The sequence below is a fragment of the Triplophysa dalaica genome, chromosome 25 (genome assembly GCF_015846415.1).
Source record: "Triplophysa dalaica isolate WHDGS20190420 chromosome 25, ASM1584641v1, whole genome shotgun sequence".
Taxonomy (NCBI): domain Eukaryota; kingdom Metazoa; phylum Chordata; class Actinopteri; order Cypriniformes; family Nemacheilidae; genus Triplophysa; species Triplophysa dalaica.
In genome coordinates, this window is record NC_079566.1 from 7,045,208 (window position 1) to 7,067,437 (window position 22,230).

The 22,230-nt window shown below is 39.9% G+C and overlaps 1 protein-coding gene and 3 non-coding genes across 6 annotated transcripts; all 4 read left to right on the top strand.

Moving 5' to 3' along the window:
- Positions 1-290: 290 nt before the first annotated feature.
- Positions 291-21,500, top strand: pum1 (pumilio RNA-binding family member 1). Of its 3 annotated transcripts, none has more exons than XM_056741221.1 (22): positions 291-393; positions 6,556-6,869; positions 6,949-7,017; positions 7,098-7,203; positions 7,284-7,471; positions 7,567-7,736; positions 7,820-8,063; positions 8,435-8,528; positions 8,631-8,732; positions 10,714-10,856; positions 10,968-11,106; positions 13,503-13,631; positions 13,755-14,045; positions 14,344-14,580; positions 15,704-15,971; positions 17,439-17,568; positions 17,718-17,852; positions 18,823-18,960; positions 19,371-19,496; positions 19,584-19,705; positions 19,854-20,046; positions 20,144-21,500. In XM_056741221.1, the coding sequence occupies exons 2-22, from the start codon at positions 6,567-6,569 to the stop codon at positions 20,273-20,275; spliced, it is 3,459 nt and encodes a 1,152-aa protein (XP_056597199.1). In that variant the 5' UTR covers positions 291-393; positions 6,556-6,566; the 3' UTR covers positions 20,276-21,500. The 3 variants fall into 3 exon arrangements, with proteins under 3 accessions (XP_056597199.1, XP_056597200.1, XP_056597201.1); XM_056741222.1 differs by having other exon boundaries at positions 8,438-8,528; XM_056741223.1 differs by having other exon boundaries at positions 7,101-7,203; positions 8,438-8,528.
- LOC130416172 (small nucleolar RNA SNORA5) lies at positions 16,149-16,285 on the top strand. The gene has a single exon (XR_008906039.1). It is a non-coding gene; the product is annotated as a small nucleolar RNA SNORA5 (small nucleolar RNA).
- LOC130416173 (small nucleolar RNA SNORA5) lies at positions 18,468-18,605 on the top strand. The gene has a single exon (XR_008906040.1). It is a non-coding gene; the product is annotated as a small nucleolar RNA SNORA5 (small nucleolar RNA).
- Positions 19,129-19,263, top strand: LOC130416174 (small nucleolar RNA SNORA5). Its single transcript, XR_008906041.1, has one exon. It is a non-coding gene; the product is annotated as a small nucleolar RNA SNORA5 (small nucleolar RNA).
- Positions 21,501-22,230: the final 730 nt, after the last annotated feature.

The following is a 22,230-nucleotide window of genomic DNA, read 5'->3' on the forward strand; positions in this document are numbered from 1 at the left end:
ACTTCATGTACGTTTTATTAAATGTTTACGAAATCCCAAGTTTTCACTTCCAACAATGAACGTGTAGAGGTTTAGGCTATAATTTGAATACAAATATTTTCACCACAAACATCTACAGCTATTAATAACAAATACACATCAGGAATTGATCACAATGTAATGTAAGCTCGTACATTAAAAGCGCTTGAAAAGCGCACGCATTGTTGTATGTCTCCAGCACAACAAAGAGCGACACTCCCCTCTTGGCGCAATGAACCGCACGCGCTCGTTTTCATTCTACCCATGATGACCCGCGCGCGTCCGCTCGGAGCGAGCCGCCATGTTGTCGGTGTGAAAGCAAGGGAGCTTCTGCGTACCGGGGCTGAAATCCGTCACCATCCGCATCCTCCACCTGTGAGTAACCCTCTTTGGTGAAACCGAACGGTCGCCGGGAACCGCTTTAGCTCGCTGTGCGTTTATATTTTGACGTTACGTGGCGTACCGAGCGATTTTGTGAGCGTTATTGGCAGGCGGCGGTCCCCCCTCCTCTCCCCGGGTCTTCCTCCTGTTGTAGTGCTCTTCCTGTCCAGACGACTCGGGCCTTTTGTTAACGGGAGGAGGACCTGTGGAGTAGCGCAGAGCCGGCTCGCGGACGCGCAGGTACCGTTTTGAACGGGGACGTGATTTGCACATGCTCGTTTGTTTCGGGTATCATTGAAAACGGACGTAATTGAGCGTGTAGGCCGTGTAACTGTCGATTTGGGTGCGTTAAATCGTTCATCAAAGCCTTGCTTTGACAGTTCCGCCCCTCACCGATTTATAAATCTGTGACTATTCAAACAAACGATTGTGATTCATGAACGTCTGATGTCAACGGGTTCTTTCCCACCGCCGGTGAATATGCGCTGCCTTGTGTGTCCGGTAACGTTACATGTGATGTCTTTGGGTCTCGGGGAGTCGCGCGTCTTTTGATATTTGATGTCATGTATGTTCGTGCTATCCCGAAACGCGTGCTTTGGTCACGGTTAACCTAGTTACGGTAAATCTACCCACTTCCGGGAGGTGTGCTTGCAGCCACCCGAGCTTACCGAGCACTTGTTTCCGGGTGTCTCTGGCCGTGTAATGGCGAACCTGGTCAGGCTTCAAGTGCATGTTTCATATCATCCAAGAGCGCTTTTCTAACTCAAAATCCACACGGACATTATAGACACGCGCGACTCTCAACGTGCCTGTGATGTCCAGAAATGAAAGTAACTCAGTCTGGCAGCACGTGTGGTGTGAATGTCACAAGAAGCCGAACTGGCTTTTCGGTTCAAATAGAAAGATAACAAAAGGGGTGTGAGATGTATTGGTAGTGTTGGGGGTGGTGTGAGGTAATGTTTGGTTATGCACTTGGGAGATTTTTCTCCTTTTATTGGTGAGATTCTTTATTACAACGTTTGGACTAGAGGGTTTTTTCAGAAACATAGGGAACTAAAGTTAAATATTCAGCCTTCTATTATGGAGAGAAACTGTGTGATGTTTGGATTGCAGAGCCAAGAGGCCATTCCAAAAGGCTCATGTAGTCATTGATAAAATATAAAATTTCTTGACCTATGATCTGTCACGCCTTCTGTTATCTGTGGGAGTGAAACTTCAATGAAGTTGATTTTGCAGCAATTTTGTTCACATGACCCCGCTGTCCGAGTTCTAAATCTGGGCCTTATTATCTATATGTACAAGATTATGTTTAATTGAGTCTTTTGGTGATGTCTAATTCGCCTGCATTGTAATGTATGTTTTTTTTTACTGGGTGACAGACATGAGCATCTCTTTTGATGTCCTGCTCATCTGTATGAAAAAATATATATTTTTCAATCATTGTTGGTCTACATGTACACACACAACTTTGTTAGACTCTGAGAAGTAATATATACATTTTATGGCAAATATTAGCAGTATTTAATAATAGACAGGATAAGTGTATGAGGGGGTAGGATGTGCTCACATTCTGAAATAGAAGCTGAATGGATTGCTTCATTTTACAAGAAGGTTAAAGCAGTGGCACTTATATGAAATGTGGTTCTGTTCAAACGAAATGGGGAAGAGGTTTTTTTAAAGATTCTGGTAATGTCTTTGAAAAAATAAATTAAGGGATAGTTCACCCAAAAACAAAAGTTCTGTATTTTTTTACCCTCAAATTGAAATGTATCTGTGGTTTTGCGTCCATGCATTGGAAGTCAATGAGGTCAGTGTTGGGTTACCAACAGTTTTTAAAATATAGTTTGTGTTGCGCAGAAGAAAGTTATACAGGTTTGGAATGACATCAGTATGAGTAAATGATGAAATTCCTTGAATTTTTGGTTGAATTGCCATTTTAGGTTCTCTGTGTAATTCCCCTCATGGTAAGACCCAGCTTTCAGAAAAAACTGTCAATTGGTAATGCCTGGTTATCATTGTCTTTGACACTAACACAGAAATGATGAATAGGAGTTAGTGGATCTTGGTTTTTATACCTACTCCACTCTAAACTGGCCCTCCTAATTCCAGAATGATAGGTGACATAATCTATCCTCGATGCTGCCAGCTCCTCTGGCACAGTTTTAGGGTGAGATTACACCAATCTCAGGATTATGCTGTTGGGATTTATTTTACTGCATCATGCATGTGATGGCCTGCCTCTACAGTGTCATATGTTTTTATAAAAAAAGGTCAGATACGACTGAAATTAAAGAAAGATGTAATAATATGTAATGATTTTCCCCAAGCTTGTTTAAACCAAAGATCTTTGTTGCAAAGCAACACTGTAGTTTTTTTATTGTTCGTTTATATCTTTTAATTCCACAATATTTCTGTTAAATTTAATAACAATGTTAAAATGTCAAAACCCATTCAACAAAGTAGATATAAATTGCGTGAAAACAGTATAAATAGTTGTCACATTAAAATGCTTAATAAACTGACTCCGTTTAATGTAAACTGTTATTGTGTATATGTTCACCTGCCAAAAAGAATGACTCAAAAGATAATATTTAAAGAGTTGCATACATTGAAACACCAGCCATATCTGTAAAGTGTGTGAGTTGACAGGGATATTATAATACAGTATTTTAACGATACTTAATGACTCATAGTTTCGTTAAAGTAGAAGTCAACCGTGAATTTTGTGATTCATTAAAATATATTTATCCATTCACTCTACTGTATTAAGGGTTTACTTGCATTAGTGTGACTATCAGGGGCGGTTAATGGCACTTTGTGTTTGCATGGTTGATATCAAGCATATTGAGTGATTTTTTTTTTTCCACCCTATTACTTCCGGACGCAAGGGCTGGGTATCGATTCTGATGTTCCGATTTGAATTCCGATTCACAAGCTCTCAATTCGAGTCAATGATTATAGATTTAATACAAATCTTATAGATATTTCTAAAAAAATGATCATTAAATATTAGGGGTGGAAATCATAGGGTACATGATGATACGATGCTCAGTATACCGGTAATATCATGATGTGACAATTCTACAATAATCAATATATTGTTTGGCAATTCAATAACGATACATCACGATATCTGCTTAACTAATCAAAATGCCTATGAAAAGGATAAGAGCAACATTTGTTCAGTAGGTAAATTAATAACATATTACCTACATTAATAAGTAATATTTCAAGTAAATTAAACATTTTATGCCAGAATTAAAGCATTATCTTTGTAAACTGACACATTTAACACTTAATTTTTTATACTGGCACATTTCTAAATTCAACAGCCACTTATTTAAACCTGAGAACATCTTAAGCCCATTGCACGTAGAGTCCTAAATTTGCGTCCGAAATTTCAGCATGTTAAAAAATAGATACGACCTCACGTTGTCAATAACATTTACACACTGCCTCCGATATTTTCGTCCGTCATTAAAAAAATGTGCACCGGGTTCGATTTTCAGCGGTTTTCGCATCCGTAGCAAGCATTTAGAGTGGCCTTTTTTTAACAATTCAGAGATACCATACAAACGAGAGCCATATGAGAAAAACGCATACGGAAATTTCGGACTGTATTTGCAATGGGCTTTAGTGTTAACCGGCTTAAATTAGAGCTGCACGATTCTGGATAAATTGAGGATCCCGATTCTTTTGTTTCAAATAGAGATTGCGATTCTTTTACGATTCTGAATGACGACTAAAAGTAATACATAATTTACTAGAGGTTCTGACAAAAAAAGTTTATTTAGGTGTGTAATATGTAGGACTTTGCTTTAAAATGATTACATATTTCATGGTTAACCTACAGTAACTATGGTGAGAAATGTCTAACCACAAATTCCATAACTAAACTAAAGTGTTTTTTCATTTATTTACTTTAAATGCAAAAGTTTAACTTCCTAAAAAGTATAAATGCATTGAAGTAACTTGTATATGAAATATTTCTCAGTGAAACAAATTCATAAGGTGACACTTTTTTTATTTTATACATTTACCTGATATCTACAGACCGCTTGACGGGGTCTTTACAGAAAGACACTACTGATAAACATAACAACGCAGTTTTCTCACCAGTAAAGAGTTTAAATTAACCTGAAATCATGATATGATGGGCAACTTGATGAAGAGCTCTAACAGCGCAGCTTCTCTATTAGCGTTAATAGAGTAATAGGCGCTCTGATGACGTGTTTTACCATGATGACGGAAATAAGCGCGCACTCGGATTTGTCCGCGCTACAAACTGCATGCGTTAGTTTCGTTTCAAACATGTCCAGTTAAGATGTCGAGCATAGTCAGAAAAATGTATCACAATCCTGAAAGACAATCATAAAACCAGTTTTGTTGTCAGGCTGTATTTACTTTATATGTTGGTCTGTTATGTGGCGTGAGATTAAATTTGGTGTGAGATTAATTTGGCCAGAGTAGGAGCTTGTAAACGAGTCTCTTGCATGTGAGTTGGCAACGATCCCAGTACTTCTGTAATCATTTGACACAGAAATAATGATAGTGTGTATTTGAAAAAGACTGTTTGTGACGACGTTACATACCTTATAATAATAATTTTAACTTCTGCGGCAGCAACAGCCAATATTGAAGCGTTATGATAGCCACACGAGAATCGTTGATTTTCATTAATGACATCGTCTGGTGTTCGAATCGAGATCGGGATCTTTTAACGATTAGTCGTACAGATCTAGCTCATATAAAAGAAACATAAAAAAATGTATTACACCCTTATTCAATTTCATACCTGTATAAATACTTTGTACCGATTGACTCAGAGAAAGCGATTTGGAAGAATGTTAGTAATTTTGAGTTCCACGACATCATTGATTACCATGGAAGAAAGAATTAAATGGTAGTCAAAGGTGCCTATGAACTCCTTTTTCCCCTCTAAATTCTTCAAAACATGTCATTGTGTTCAACAGAAAAAAAAACAAAAAAATGTACCATGGTACTGGATGATATCTCCAAACTGAAAATTCCAATCATGCTTCCCAATAGCTTTCTCTGTTCATTGGAACAAAGAGATGTATACAGGTTTGAAACAACCTGGGTGTGAGTACATTTTTGATTTTTGGCTGAGCTATTATATACTATCCCTTTAAACTTTAAACACACTTGGGTATAATAAAATAGAAAAGGTTATTTTACATTTAGGATACAGTACAACAAACAAAATTTCACAAAAATAGCTGCAAAGAGGGGGGCTACAATCATATGAACTGCTGCCTTTTATGTGTAGGTGATGTTTAATTCGACAACACACCCCCACAAAAAGAAGTGATATCTACTGAATAGTTGTAGCAATACGATTCACGTTGATGAATTATCAGTGCTTGCGGAAATATAATGGAAAAAAACAATGAATCGATTTTCAAGATATTTTTTGCCCATCCCTACTGGACATTTGAAAAGTGAAAGTGACCTATTAGTCAGATATGGTGATTCGTACCTGAAATGTGACCTCTGCTTTAACCCATCCAAATAGTGAACACACGCACAGCAAGTCGTGAACACGCGTACACCCGGAGCAGTGGGCAGCTATCACTGCAGCTCCCGGGAAGCAAGTAGGGGTAAGGTGCCTTGTTTAAGGGCACCTTAGTTGTTACCCGCCGGCCCTCGGAGTCGAACCAGCCACCTGGGGATGAGTTTAACTTTAACCATTAGGCCACGACTGCCCCATATGTTAACGTGCCATCAGTGTAGTTCTTCAGCCTGGATCAAATATGTAAGTTCTGTGTTTGACCATGTCTAACTTGGCTGCACCAGAAATCCCATTATTGTGTCGACTCCTGTAAAACGATATCAGGCCCAAAATTAAATGAGAATGAAATTACCCATTTTGACAGTCTTGCTCTGCTTGATTAACTTGAACATCCACCTCTGGTTTCCCCTCTGAGCCTCAACAAAATGTGTGTTGTGTTTTGATTAGACCTCAAAATACAAAAATTCTAGAAGCATTCTGTAATTGTATTGTTTGGATCCAATATAACTTAAGTTATCTCTTTATGGCACCTTTAAGATTTTAAGATAGTTGTTTACTCCTACCTGTAGATGGTCCGCAATACCGAACGACTCAAAAATGTGATGTTACGTTTTGTTTTCCAGTCTCTGGTGGAATGAGCGTAGCGTGTGTGTTGAAGAGGAAAGCTGTGCTCTGGCAGGATTCGTTCAGCCCCCACCTGAGACTGCCTCCCCCTGACAGGCCATTACCCAGCATGCCTGTGGTGCTGAGTGCTGCGGGCCACACCCCCCAACCGGGCCCTTCTCCACAGGCCCCTCCCCCTACACAGGGAGCCGGGCGCTCTCAAGATGACGCCATGGTGGACTACTTCTTCCAGCGGCAGCATGGAGACCAGCCTGGCTACAACAATTGCAAACACCGCTGGCCCACCAGTGACAACATCCATCCAGACAACCAGGTAGAGTTGTGTAGAACTGACCAGGTTAGTGTTAAATAGTGTCGAAACTGTTTCGTAATAACTGTGTTATTTCATACAGGTACGATCAATGGATGAGCTCAACCATGATTTCCAAGCGCTTGCGCTGGAAGGCCTAGCAATGGGAGAGGTGAGAAACGTTTCTTTTCCCTGGTTTTATTTTACTTCTTTTTTTTATTAACGTGTATGTATGGTGTTCCTGCTTTGTAGCAGCTCCTTCCTGGGAAGAAGTTCTGGGAAACGGATGATTCGGGGAAAGATGGACCAAAAGGGATCTTTCTGGACCAGTGGAGGGATAGTGCTTGGGGAGCCTCTGGTATGAATGCATGAATCTTCTCAAGACAGGATGCTTTTGTTTATATATTTAGTATTTATCTCTCAAACACCCCACTTTAGATCATTCAGTTTCCCAGCCGATCATGGTGCAGCGTCGACCTGGTCAGGGCTTCCACGGTGTCGGAGAAGCTGGATCAGTGCTCTCGCCACGTTCTGAGAGCGGTGGATTGGGAGTTTCCATGGTGGAATATGTGCTAAGCTCCTCCCCTGCTGAGAAAATGGATTCTTGTCTGCGCAAAGGAGCGTATGTGAGTGTTTGATTCTCTCAGAACTATTTTCATTCTTTTGTTCAAACATGAACAAATCCTTTAAATCTCCAATCCAATCCTTCATTTCCTGCTAGGGCCCGAGAGATCCTGAAACGGATGACCCTGAGAAAAGGGTGGAAGCAATACCCAAAACAACATTCGACCCGGAGAGGAAGGAACTAAAGGAGACAGAGACGGTTGTTTTAGATAACCCAAACGGACTGCCCAATCAGAATGGACTTGATGTGGACGTTAAGGATTATAGGTAAACTGCCTATTAATTATGCTTCTGGCAACTGTATTTGAAACATTACTTAAATTCTGGAAATTTGTGTCCTTTTTCCTCAGTCGTATTCCTGGTAACTGCCCTCCGACTGGCCCGGAGGTGGAGTTGGGCGGACCAGAATTGGTTGGAGGTGCCGGTCCAAAACCACCAGAGGAGTTCTCGAATGTCGAAACCCAAAATGTGCCCTTGGACCACATGGAATCTGTTTCCATGGAGACTTTGCAGTTTGAGTACCCTGGAGGCCAGCTGCCTCTTGACTCCACAGCTGCTACAGTTGGCCTGTTTGACTACAACTCTCCTCAGCAGGTAAATATTGAACCCTATCCGTTACAGCATAGAGGGCTCGATAAAACCATCAGAAATGTTGTGCGCTCTCTATTGTTCAAGGTTTTGACACGTTTAGTTAAATCACCTTTTGCTGAGTGATAAAATAACAAATGCTTGCATATATTCAGCTTTAAATGGCACTGTTTACTGTCGAAGGCCAAACCTCTGAAGGCTCTCTTTGAACAACCTCTGTTTCATATGCTGTGAAGCCTAGAATTTATACTCAAAATTCTTCAAAAAGACCTATTTGCATACGCAGCTCATGGTTTAGAGAGATTAGCATTTATGAATGTAAACAAATGCAAATATTCACCGTAGATCCGTTTCATGCTTAATAAATGCTTGTGAAGCAGCTGTTCCAGAGACCCAGCGCTCTGACGGTACAGCAGCTCACCGCAGCCCAGCAGCAGTACGCTCTCGCTGCGGCTCAACAACAACACATCGGTAAGTGCTAAATGGTTTGTTTATTTACCTGAGGACTAGTTATCTCTACTGATTATAAAAGTTTTAGATGGTGTGTGTTGAACTTGTTTTTTTGTGTGTTAGGTTTGGCACAGGCTGCATTCGTATCGAACCCTTACATCATCAGCACGGCTCCGCCTGGGACTGACCCATACGCTGCTGGGCTTGCCGCTGCTGCCACCCTTGGTGAGAATTTGTGGTTAATAATTGCGATGGAAATAAATGATGTTTTGGAATGTTTGTTCCTCAAAGGATAACAGTAAAGCTGTGTTCATACTTAATGCTAAGTAAGAGGTTTGAGAGAGTAAATTCCATACGAAGTCAATGCAAAGATGCAAATAGATGCTGGCCTATTCGTATCATTGACATCGCATGAATGTGTCGGCGATTAGAAAATTTGACTCGACTCCAGTGAGAAATTTGCAGTATGACGACACTCCATGCCGTGCAATGTTTTGCACGCAAAAATACCCACAATATAATAATACAATTCAAACGAGTAATAAAGAGTAAAGAACGAGTCTGATTTGATAAAACATTCTCTTCATTAGGAAGCCAGATGGTGTTACTTTGGTAATGCATTATTAAATAACTGTGACACTGTCAGAGCATATAGCCTCGTGGGCCGTGCTCCAACATGTGGCGCGGTTGTGCATCAGGTTACCCCGGTTCGATTCCTGTCTCGTGGTTCTTTTTCCGAACCCATCCCCTTATTTCTCTCTCACTTCGCTTCCCCTCTCTCACATAACTTTACAAATAAAGCAAAAATGGCAAAAATAAATCTTAAAAAAAATTATATAATGCCTGTGAGACTGTTTTCTTTAATATTGACTGAGTGAAGCCATGTCAAAATTTTAAATTAGATATTAATTGGGCATGGCCATTATCGGCATCAACCGATAAAATAAAAATTTCATACTATCGGCTGATAGTTGTGCTCTGTGTATAGAAAATTTTAAAGCAGAACTTTGAAGTTTTTTAAAAATTAAAGTAATGTGTCTAAAATTATTTCAGTGGTAGAACAACTCTTAACCAGACAAATTCTACTGCCGCTGCTACCTGAGCAGCCTCATAGCGGCTACAACCACACTTTGTAAGTACTATGCTTGGGTCGATACACACAGACCCGCCATCCACTCCCTGCGGAAGAGTGCGACATAGTTTTCAAACGAGGTTTCTGCATTCCCAAGTTCCATCAGCTTAGTAAACAAATTCACGTGTATTGTGCTGTCCACAGGGAAGCATATACAGCTACATTATTTACAACAATGGTAACAGACAATTGTGCTTATCAACCACTTGGGGAACGCGTGAGCATACATTCTATAGTGTTGCTTTAAGAAACATCCCCAGTTTGATGTTCAAAATTAAGTCACTATATGAATTAACTATTCTTAAAAGTTAGGAAATATTTAGTCTTCAGAATTAAGTTAATGCAAGTTAATATAACCCCCGTACTATTGGCAACTGTAGATATCTATGAAAAATCTGTATCGGTCGAAAAGTGTTTATCTCTGAAATAATTGGTTGAAATCAAACTTTGATGCTCCCAATCCAAGTATGGATTGTGAGACTTGATCCTGTTATTCACAGACAGGGTCACAATATGCGACAATGTTCAATTTCTAACCTAAAACCAAAGGTAATGTTTGTGCAACGAAACACAATAGTTTAAAATAAAGCCTTCTAAATATATACTCGCTCCACCCTTAATATACACATGCATTACAAGTGAAAGTGACATCATAGAGTCCATCAGGTATAAATGGCTCGAGACTTGTCTCTTTGTACTTGAGCAATGACGGTACATGAATTTAAACTGCTGTTCAGGAACAACAATCTGTCAGATTGTTCTCCTAGTCAGTGCAGTTGGAGCAGTCTGTTATGAAAGGTCCTCTGCTTACCAGTCAGTAGATGAGAAGTGCTGTTCATGATGGCTGAGAGCTTGGACAGTGTCCTCCAGGGAGTTCAGCTTTAGCTCTAGGATTGAGGTAGTGTGCTCAGTTAAGCCACACACGCAAACATACCCTACTTTGATGCTTAAACCACAGTGCAAAGGCAAATTGCTGCTACCATTACTGATTCAGAACTACTGTCTGAAATGCATCAAAGACACGGAACACTGTGGCCCTTGATCTGAGAAATTGAGTGTTTGTGTGTATTTCAGGTCCGGCGGTGATGCCCCCTCAGTACTATGGTGTGACTCCCTGGGGTGTGTACCCTGCCAACCTATTCCAGCAGCAGGCTGCCAACCCTTCCAACTCTGCCAACCAGCAGACAGCTGCACAGAATCAGCAGAACCAACAACAGGTACGAGCTGAACGAACCAGAACCTTTGATGTTACCATCAATCTTTAACGCAGCAGCTAACCTTTCTTGTAAATGCATCAGCCAATCCTTTGCTCTTTGTTTGTGCCCCAGGTGATGCGTGGAGGTGGAAATCAACGACCTTTGACCCCCAGCCAAGGACAGCAGAATCAGCAAAATGAGCAGCTTGTGGCCGCAGCAGCCGTGAACTCCGCATTGGCTTTTGGGCAGGGTCTCGCAGCAGGGGTACCTGGTAAGGGATTCTTGATGTTTTAAAGGGACGCTGACAGAAATGTGGGTAAACAAAGTGAAAGTTATTGGCTCGAAATTGCTCTTAAAGGGATAGTTCACCCTAGTGTTGGCATGAAACTGGAATTTCTAACTTCCATTCAATACCTGAAAAAAAATCGATATTCGATACCACGGAGAACAACTGCCATATCAATAAGGCCATACATTTTTTATTTAAAGTTAAATTGAACAAGACCTAGACAATGGTATATATTTACATTTACTAATTGTTAATCGAATGTCAATTTTACTAATACATTTACTATTTAAAATCAAAGTTATATTTGTCAGTATCAATGGACCAGAGTTTACATAAATAGTTGAGGGATTATAGAGTAAGTAGCATATGATTTTTAAGGTCCTACTTTGGTTTATTGAGTGTCCAACAAAAAGCTTATGTACATAGGTGTAAAAACAATATTATTTCATAATAATAGGTCATTATTCTTACTTTACTTCTTGACTGACTCTCAAATGATTCATTCCGCAATTCTTCCGTCTAATCCCCTCCTATCCGTTAGCCTACTGTCATGTGATTGGTCAGATGGTGTAGTCTGCTGTGATTGGTCAAACGCGTTTGCAACCAGCAAGGTGGTGATAATGAGTGTCAGCTGTGTTGCACAGGTATCGCATCTCTTTGGAGGAGATCGGAAGCTTAAAAGGAGTGTACGACGCCTAGAGTTTATGTTATGTTTTATTATGTTTGTGATGCCAGCAGTTGACCTTGCGGGAGCTGCCAGCAGTTTACTTTCATTTAGTGGTTTGTATATTTTTTATAAAAAGTTTTTGAACGTTCGTCGGTGACCGAATCCTTTCCCATTCCTTGAACTTGTCATAGCGTTCATCATGTTTCGCAAATGGAATGCCTACCATCATTGCTGGATTACGGTTTACAGGTTACATATTATATACAGTGTATAGATGGAGATGGCAGGGATTTTACCTTACCAGTTTGACCCCGAGTCTGACGAAGAAACATCCGAAGACGACAGTAGATATCAAATAAACGATAGTAGATTGAACACTTAAAATAGACTTTACCCGCACCAGCATCATTTCAAACGTCAACTTAACTGGAGTGAATGAGACGAGTGGATGAAATCGTTGAGCGCACTTAAAGACAGAAACGCGTGCATTAAACAGGAGAACTGTTGCGGACGCTCTGAACTGGCCATCTTTCTAATATAAACAACGTTTAACCAGGGCGAATGAAACGAGTGGATGAAATTATTGAACGGTGCACATACATAGAGCGCTATGGTAAACATGTGAAACATAAACGAGCGTTCACTAAGCGTAATGTGTTACTGAGTAATGTGTTACTGAGACTCTGCACTGGCTATCTTTTCTAACGTTAACACTTTTTAACGGCCGCCATCGAGTTAAGTCTGTGAGAAAAGGGGGGGCTCTGTTGTCACTGCGTTCATGTGCAGTGTGTGTCAACTCACTGTCGGAAAAAAGAGAGAGCGCGGGAACCCGCAGCTGGTATCGATACATGGGACATGTTTATCGGAACCGTTTCTGATATTTCAGTCATTTGCGTCATTTGTTCCACCTCATGTTGTTCAAAACCTGTATTTGACTGTTTCTTCATTCGAATCCTATTTTTTGTGTCCATACAATGGAAGTCAATGGAGGCCAATGTTGTTTGGTTACCATTATTTTTGTGAATATCTTCTTTTGTGTTCTGCACAATAACGAAAGCCATACAGGTTTGGAATGACATTAGGGTGAGTAAATAATGAAAGAGTTTTCATCCAAGTAAACTAACCCTTTAAGACATCAAAGAGTAACTATTACAATGTCCTTAAAATTAAATTTCATGCAGTGTGTTATGTTGCTGTATGTGAATGTAAGCAGTCTGCCAAATTGTAAATCTGAAAGTGAACGAATAACAAAGTTATAGGCTTGGGAAAAAGGGAGTTGACTGTGAATCACACGAATGAGTCGTCCTAACTTCTGCTCCGGGTCAGATTTGCGTCACTCCATGTAATGCTAGCCTACGTTTCATTTGCGACACTGCATGCGGTAAACCAATCATAGCAGACTAGACCATCTGACCAGAGTTGGCTGACAGAAAAGAGGGGATTAGACTGAAGATTCACCGAACAAATAATTTGAGAGTCAGTCAAGAAGTAAAGTAACAATAACTGCCTATTATTAGAAAATGAAAGTGTTTTCACACCATATATGTATGTTAACTTGTTGTTGGACAATGCATAAACCAAAGTAGGATATTCAAAATCACAAAATATTTACTCTTTAAGAGTCACCTATTCTATAATAATGCAATGGTATAATACCACTCGTCAATTTTTGAAAAGACAATGATTGATAATGTATCTTGTGCTGTTCCAGGTTACCCCATGTTAGCCCCTGCTGCGTATTATGACCAGACAGGTGCACTTGTGGTAAATACAGGTGCTCGTGGTGGCCCTGTTCGACTTATGGCCCCTGCATCAGTTATCATCAGCCAATCAGCAGCAGGTATGTCTATAAACTTGCAATGACTCAAGTCATCTCAAAAAGAACCTGTGGCATCAAAGTCCTTTACAAACAGTCATTAAGGTCATAAAGAGTTTTGTTTTTTAATATGTTTTTATTTTAAAGTTGCAGCTGCAGCTGCCTCAGCGGGTGGAGCTAATGCAGGTCTTGGGGGCGGAGCAAGCGGGGCATTCCGTGCGTTGGGTTCCCAGCAAGCTCCTGGGCAGCAGGGAAGCGGGGGTTTGGGCGGAAGCTCTTTTTATGGGGGTGGCTCTCCGAGCTCTTCCTCGCAGAGCTCTTCGCTATTTTCACAAGGCTCTGCCCAGCCAGGAAGCACTTCACTTGGATTTAATGGAAACCCCTCTTCTTCTCTGGGAGCCACGCTTGGAGCAACACTCGGAGGTTTCGGTACTGCAGGTATGTGATGTCAAATTTGATTGTGAGCATAGTACTCGATGAAAACCACTTTATATACTGCTGTAAAACGTATTCTACCTGATGCTCGGAGTAAATCTAATTTGTCTATTTTTAACAGTTAGGATTAAATAGAATTGGCTTTATTAATTTTCCCAGCACTGCAGGACCAAAAATAATGTGAATATTCCTGAAACTCTGTTTGAGATTAAATAAGCTTTGCATTTAATGATGTGCTCAGTCTTGCTGGGAGGGAGCAATGGCATAGTTTTCATATCATTTTGTGTTTTTGTGTTCGCAGTGGCTACTTCCAGTTCCGGTGGTTCACGCCGAGATTCTCTTACAGGCAGTTCTGATCTATACAAGCGCACACCCAGTAGTCTCCCCCCTATCGGCCATGGCCCTTTCTACAACGGCCTCGGCTTTAGCTCCTCCCCTGGACCTGTTGGCATGCCACTTCCTAACCAAGGCCCCTCCCACTCTCTGACCCCACCTCCTTCGCTCTCAACACATGGATCTTCAAGTAGTTTGAATCTTGGTGAGTGTGTAAGTTTTAAGGCTGTCCTGACTTATGTTACAAGAACCTAATGTTTATTTAATAGGGGTATGACGAGGTCTCGTGTTATGAGATCTCGCAAGATTAAAACGCGAATAGATTGCGTGAGTTGTGACGTCAGCATGATGGGGCGTGATGGTGAAATAAGCATTGAAGATCCCCCTGCCACTTCATAATTCACATTAAAGCATGCCTACAGTGAAACATTGAGATGGACGATGACATCGGAGGGCGGGGTTATATCCGTTTTCTAGATGGCCATCTGCCAAAACATTAAAAACAATTATATCAGGGCACCAGACTGCAACCAATGGCATTTTGCGACCAGTTTTCAAGACAGTTTACTTTTCAAGAAGTATTTGCTTAGTCAGAGTAGATCTTGAGCCCACCAGTGTAGGTTGTGTGTGTGATAAGTTAACTGCGCGTGTCACACTGCACTGATGTTTACCGCTGCCATCGCGGACGCGCACAGTTCAGGTCTTCATTGACAAGTTAACACACACACAGTGTGAGATTGTTACCAGGATTCTGTGTTTGCTTTCACTTTCTTCGTCTGTCAAGTCTCGCGCGCATACGCATTTCGGAGCTTCCAAATCATACTCGATCGGAGGAAAGCGCAAATGGACCAGCTCGACACATGCGCAGAATGTCATACAGTGGACTCGGCTGTTAAAATTTGTTATACTTTATGCATACTGGACCGCAGAACCTCCTTATGATGAAAATTGTATCATGCGGTTCCAACCCTAGACCACAATATGTAAACAATGTAAAACAATGCCGTACTCAACGGCTAACACAAACAATATGCAAAAAAACATACAGAACCACCACAGCCCTCTAAAACCAGCCGCACTTGTGACGAAAACATTGAAAGGGCAAACGACTCTAAATGCCTTTGCATACACCGTCAAGTGCAGTTGAATAAAATACTTTTTTCAATTCATATCATCATTGAGAATTTCTAAAAATAGTGTAAAAATCTTGTCTCGTTCTCGTGAACCCAATCCCGTGTCTCGTCTCGTCGTCTAAGCGTCTTGTCACACCTATTATTCACAATATAAAGGCTGTCTGTCTAATTACTTCTTTGGCTCCTCCCCCTCAGGTGGACTAACCAATGGTAGTGGACGTTTCATCTCGGCAGCTCCAGGAGCAGAGGCAAAGTACCGCAGTGCCACCACCGGCTCGTCTCTCTTCAGTCCCAGCAGCCAGCTCTTCCCGTCGTCACGGCTACGCTACGGTATTTCCGATGTGATGCCGTCAGGACGCAGCCGTCTACTCGAGGACTTTAGGAATAACCGCTACCCCAACCTGCAGCTGAGAGAGATCGCAGGACATGTCATGGAGTTCTCTCAGGATCAGCATGGCTCCAGGTAAAGCAGATGAACAAAACTGGGCTTTATTGTTTTTGCGTTGTGATGTTACATCTTTTGTTATTGAGTAGATAACACTGACATGAGTGTAAAGTTTATTAAAAGATGTATCAAGTTTTTTAATACAAATAAGAAGAATGAGTTTGAGCTCTGTTTCACAAGTTAATTTAATCTAACTGCAGCTTTGTCAAATTCAGTGTTTCCTCTTCTGTGGACAACACTGGCCAAAATGGCTGCAACAGTGAATAAGTAGTTTATGGGACCCATGTTCTTCTTAAGTGGATACTGGGGACAGAAATTACCTACGTACATATGTATATGTATATATATATATATTTATAAAACTTATTAATTAAGATTTTACGTTGACTTTAAAGAATAGTTATTCTAAGAAAATTTTACGAGATAAAAAACTGAAAAGGTTTTTCCTTTGTTTTTGAAAAGTTTCACTTATGCACAACAGCAATATCAAATAGATAGACATTTACATGGATCCGGGAAAACAAATAAAAACAATATGTTATGCATGCCAGGCAAGCGGGCGGTGCTGTTGTTTATAAAGAAACCCTACACACTTGCGGACATCCCCTGTAGCCGCGTCTGAATTCGCTCACTTGTTCACTCATGCACTATTTCCTATATCCTAAAATATTAAATAGTCCACTATATGGGAAGAAGCAAATGAAAATGTGTGAACAATTTTGGACACTGCTGTAATATATCCTGCGTCTGACTCTACTGTCACGGACATTCATCATAACGCTTATATTACGCCTGTGTGGCTGTATGGATTGTTTTGTAAAATGGTCAAGTTCATTTTTACATTATTTGTCACGTTTGTTGTAGGCTATTTGTTTTTAATAAAGGGAACAAAACAAAAATTTGCCACGTTTATATACTATTACATTTAATAAAATGACTTTATATATTTTAATTAATAAATAAAACACTGCTATATGTAACATTCATTAAATCTGTTTATTCTCAAAAAGTAGAAGATAACTGGCAACAAGAGCAAACACAAGTGTATGAACGTACATTCGTGGCATTAACGGTCACACTCCTCCAGCTAATTCTAACAGATGGTTGAATCGCGGTGTATCATGGGAAATTTGACTCGGCAAGTGTACATCGGATGTACTCTCAAAATCGGTAAAAAGTAGTGAACAAATGTAGGGAACACTAAAAAATGGCAGAAGTCCCCAGGTGTAAATAGGCTCAAAAACTTGCACTTTGAGATAAGTTTTCAAAAGTTTGTTGAGAACTTTAAAAAAGCCGTTTTCGTGTAAATGTCAAGCCAAAACTCTTTACTTGAAAACAGCCTCCAAGTTAAAAAATTCAGTTTCAGTAATGTTCAGATTTTCCCTCTTGCTTTGATCTGTTTCTGATCTGAATTATTTAGTCAGATTGGTGCCAAAGCAATACATATTCTCACATGTTGGAAAAATTACTTGTTTTTATGTGCAGGTTTATTCAACTAAAATTAGAGCGAGCAAGTCCTGCAGAACGCCAGTTGGTCTTCAATGAGATTTTGCAGGCAGCGTACCAGCTCATGGTTGACGTGTTTGGAAATTACGTCATCCAGAAGTTCTTTGAGGTAACACTAAATTCTTTTGTTGATCTACTTTTCATCTCCAGGGCACACAATTTCTGACCAGTGTTAAAACACTGGTTGCAGATTTAGTGTACTGTATGTCGATTATTCTAAAAGTGTCTTTATTGTTTTCTGTATTGTTTTCCGTTTAGTTTGGCAGTCTGGATCAGAAGTTGGCGCTGGCCGAGAGGATCCGAGGTCATGTTTTATCTCTGGCCCTGCAGATGTACGGCTGCAGAGTGATCCAGAAAGCTCTGGAGTTCATCCCTTCGGACCAACAAGTCATTGTACGTTTCTGCAGATGTGCACATCCATGTACATTGATGTTAGAATTGTCTTGTTGCTTTAGTGAAATTCCATGTAGTATCAATTGCTTTCAATAGAGCAGACCAGTATGGACTTAAATAAATGATAACAAGTCCCAGCATGACATCTGTAATGCAAGTCATTAAATCAGAATTTTGAATTAATGTTAAATTACAAAGCATCACAATTGGGCTAAAAATGGTTGTATCAGAAATATATGGCGACGGTTTAATACATCGACCAGCTGTAACACAACATGAGCATTATGTTTCTCTGTTATAACGTTACAATTTCGATTATCAGTGGATTTAAAACTAATATTTAGCGCAGATTTCGAGCGCAAACTTTGGATTGCTTGATCCATTTAAATACTCTCCTCCTGTGAATTTTGCGTGTAAAAGGGAAACTCCTACAAATGAATATGCAATAATTTTCTTTAGAAACTCCAAAAAGTAATTTTTAATACCAAAAGCGGCCTTTGTGCTGGTGCAATCTGTCCCTTAGTGTGTTTTTTATACTTTTGAAGAATAATAGTTAGTGATAATTAGTTTGGTTTGGGATCTGTTTCACGAGTTCTCAACAAATGTTTGTCCAGCTGCAGCTTTGTCAAATTCAGTGTTTCCTCTTCAGTGGACAACACTGGCCAAAATGGCTGCAACAGTGAATAAGTAGTTCATGGGACCCATGTTCTTTCCCAAGTGGATACTGGGGACAGAAATTGCCTACTTACAAACATTCACTTTAATGCCTAATAGCTATTATAAGTAAGGCCGCCGGGCCTAAGTGATGTTATCAGAAAAAAACAGGCTTTCTAATTTTTATATTTTATGTTGTCCTTTAAATCAGAATTTCTTATCTCTTTATTGAATTTATTCTGATTTACTGAAGTTGGTCGACACCTCCTTAAGTGGTTTTGCTTCTGACATATAAATGTCTTTGTTTCCTACGCAGAATGAGATGGTTCGGGAGCTTGATGGACATGTGTTAAAGTGTGTAAAGGATCAAAATGGCAACCATGTGGTGCAGAAGTGCATTGAGTGTGTTCAGCCTCACGCTCTTCAGTTCATCATTGATGCCTTCAAGGGACAGGTGGGTTTCTTTGGCAGTTTACTGTTCAACAGATTGAAATGCTATATGCTTGAATTAAAGAGCTTTTTATAGTTTGTGTCTGTTTATCTTGGGACATTTGTGTGTGATTTACAATCAATTTAGATTCCTAGGTTTCATTTATTGTGATTTCTTGTCTTTTTGCACAACTGCAGCCTTGTCAAATTCAGTGTTAACTTGTTAGTAGACTACACTGGCCAGATGGCTGCAACATTAAGTTAGTAGTTCTAGGAGCCCATATTCTTAAAGTGGATACTGGGATCCGAAAACAGCATACGTACATTTTGTTACCTGCCTACTTTAAGATAAAGATCTGTAGAGTTAAAAGGTGCCTGCAGCTCATTTTTTAAACAAGAATCATACATTGTAATTAATAACTGTGTGTTGTGCAGGTGTTTGCTCTGTCCACACACCCATATGGTTGTCGAGTGATCCAGCGTATTCTGGAGCACTGCCTGCCTGAGCAGACCCTACCCATACTGGAGGAGATACATCAACATACCGAGCAGCTGGTACAGGTAATTTACGAAGAAGTCTTTTTCTTTAATAACCCATGAATAATCGTGTCTATTCCTCTCATCTAAACCTGTTCCCTCGCCATGCAGGATCAGTATGGAAATTACGTAATTCAGCACGTTTTGGAGCACGGCCGTGCAGAAGACAAGAGCAAGATCGTCTCCGAAATCAGAGGAAATGTTTTGGGGCTCAGCCAGCATAAGTTTGCCAGGTGCTCACATACGTTCATGTGCATTAGAGGAGAAAAAACAGCAGTTACAGCAAGACGTTTACAGTTTTTCTCTGTAAAATTTTTGACATTTATGAAAGAAATGCAGTCAGTGAGTTTAACTGAATAAGTCTGCTTTTTTCCTTTTCAGTAATGTTGTGGAGAAGTGCGTGACCCACTCCTTGCGTGCGGAGCGAGCGATGCTGATCGATGAGGTATGCAGTATGGCGGACGGGCCGCACAGTGCCTTATACACCATGATGAAGGACCAGTACGCCAACTACGTTGTGCAGAAAATGATCGATGTTGCAGAGCCTACGCAACGCAAGATTGTAATGCACAAGGTACAGCTTTCATTACGGCTTTTTTCCTTTTTTGGAGAAATGGTGGCACTTGTATAAAGATGATTATTTGTGACAAATGTGTTATTGCTGTGTTTAGATCCGGCCCCATATTGCGACGCTGAGGAAGTACACTTACGGAAAGCACATTTTGGCCAAACTGGAGAAGTACTACATGAAGAATGGCGTTGACCTCGGCCCGATCTGCGCTCCCGCCAACGGCATCTTGTAAACCCTTCCCATAACTAGGATGCCTGTGTCTGTGTGTTCTTGTGTGTGTTTCCACACCCAACATTAGGGAGGTTGGGTCAGATTCGCTGAAACCCTTCTGTCATTGCTGAATCGTCCGCGACCCTTTTTTCCCCTTCCTGTTTATATCTTTTTTGTTTCTTGCTCTACTACCTAAATGAGGGTCCTTTTCGGGTCCCGTATGTATGTAATGGAAGAATATTTGATTTATCCCACTTTCGAAACGTAGGCTTGCGCAAACACACTTTATTGCTCTGCAACTCCTTTCTAACGCGCATATTCTTTCATAACACACACATTATTGCTAACACTTGATTGCTAACACGCAGACAATAAGCATGGGAGACGTTTTTGGTCTTGCTTCTATAAACTATTTAGTGCATACTTGATGTAGACCTTTGCATATATATAAATATATATATATATATATATATAAACTTTGTAGTTTTTCTGGTTTTTGATGTCCAATCTGTATCTATAATCTTCCCCAGTAGTGAATACATACTTCTGATTGTATAATTGTACATTTGTAAACCTTCGCTAATGTAAATGTGGACTTGCTTCTACAGCCCTTTTTTGGTATGAGAAGAAAAAAAGACGATGGATTAAAATCTTGTGCATTTCAGTGTAAATTCTCACCTTTTTGGTTGTGGTTTCCGAGTTATGAGTTGTTATATATTGTAAATTGTAATATGAAATTTTTGTTGGTTTTGAAGCCCTTTGGATTATTACTGCATAGATGTACAAAGAACAGAGAAAATGCGCACTGCTTTTAGCCACTCACCAGCCACCTCTTTTTCACTTCCACTCATTTCTTTTTTAAGGTCTTTTATAGTCCCTCCCTCGCTCCAGGGCAGGTAGCATCGAGCGCGTTTGTGTGTATGTGTTTGACGCGTTAGACTGCCCTGGGTCAGAGTTAGAGGTATGTACAGATTTGCCATTCTTTTGTCTACTTGTAAGTGATTGTAACATACTGGCCATTGGTTTTTGATTTGGACACTCTCCGGTGTATATTTAAACAGCCTTGTGTATATTTCCTATGATTCTCTTTATGCAGGCACACTTGTAACCATAATGTGTATAGGTAACAGATTCTGTGTGTGCTTTCTGCCTGGGCAACTATTTTTTGTAACTCCAGTTGTAGATTGTCTCTAAACAATGTGTGATCTTTATTTTGAAAACAAAACAATGAAAAAAATTCAAAATTTCTGAGTTGTCTTGACTCTTCCTTTTCACGTCCTTCATAATGAAATGTACATACTTGTGGAAAGTTTTGTTGAGCCTTTAAAACGAATTATAACAGCAAACATTTGAATGTTATATTAATTACAAATTCAAGGAAGGATATTTTGTGATGGAATTTCTTGCGGTGAAAATTTTACAGAAATGTTTTAATGATGTGCCTTGAGGATAAAGTTTTGATGAAAGACACGATACTTTTAAATGGATTTCTTAAGCAATCACATTTGCATAACCGTTCAACTTAATCCATTTTGCATATCTAGAATTGGCCAAAACAAGACATTCATTAATGTGGTTTGTTCTGTCGCAGCATTTAAATGAAAAGTGAACATTCAGATGTTAACACAAAGATATCCTTGAGATTTTCTCCCGATATAAATACTGCAGTGCATTAATAATCCACTTAACCAAAAAAGTGTTAAATATGAAACTTGTGATGCTGATTGTGTGTATGAGCTTGACTTGTGCATCACACTTACCTAAACAGAAAAATACACTTCATGAATAATGTAGTCTAGAGATATTTAGAATGCACTTATCCCTGAGAGACCCCCACAAAAATATGCATTAGGTTACGGTTTCATACTAAACGTTATAATTACATTTATAAGAAACATAGTGTGCTTAATAGGACTACATAAATGTTACTTATGGGTGAAACTTAGCAGTGTTTAATAATATATTAATACCACTTTA

Coding starts and splice junctions, on each gene's coding strand:
- pum1 (XM_056741221.1), top strand. CDS start 6,567: ATGAGCGTAGCGTGTGTGTTGAAGAGGAAAGCTGTGCTCTGGCAGGAT. Junction 13,632..13,754: donor CATCAGCCAATCAGCAGCAG/GTATGTCTATAA, acceptor TTTATTTTAAAG/TTGCAGCTGCAGCTGCCTCA. Junction 19,706..19,853: donor AGCCAGCATAAGTTTGCCAG/GTGCTCACATAC, acceptor TTTCCTTTTCAG/TAATGTTGTGGAGAAGTGCG.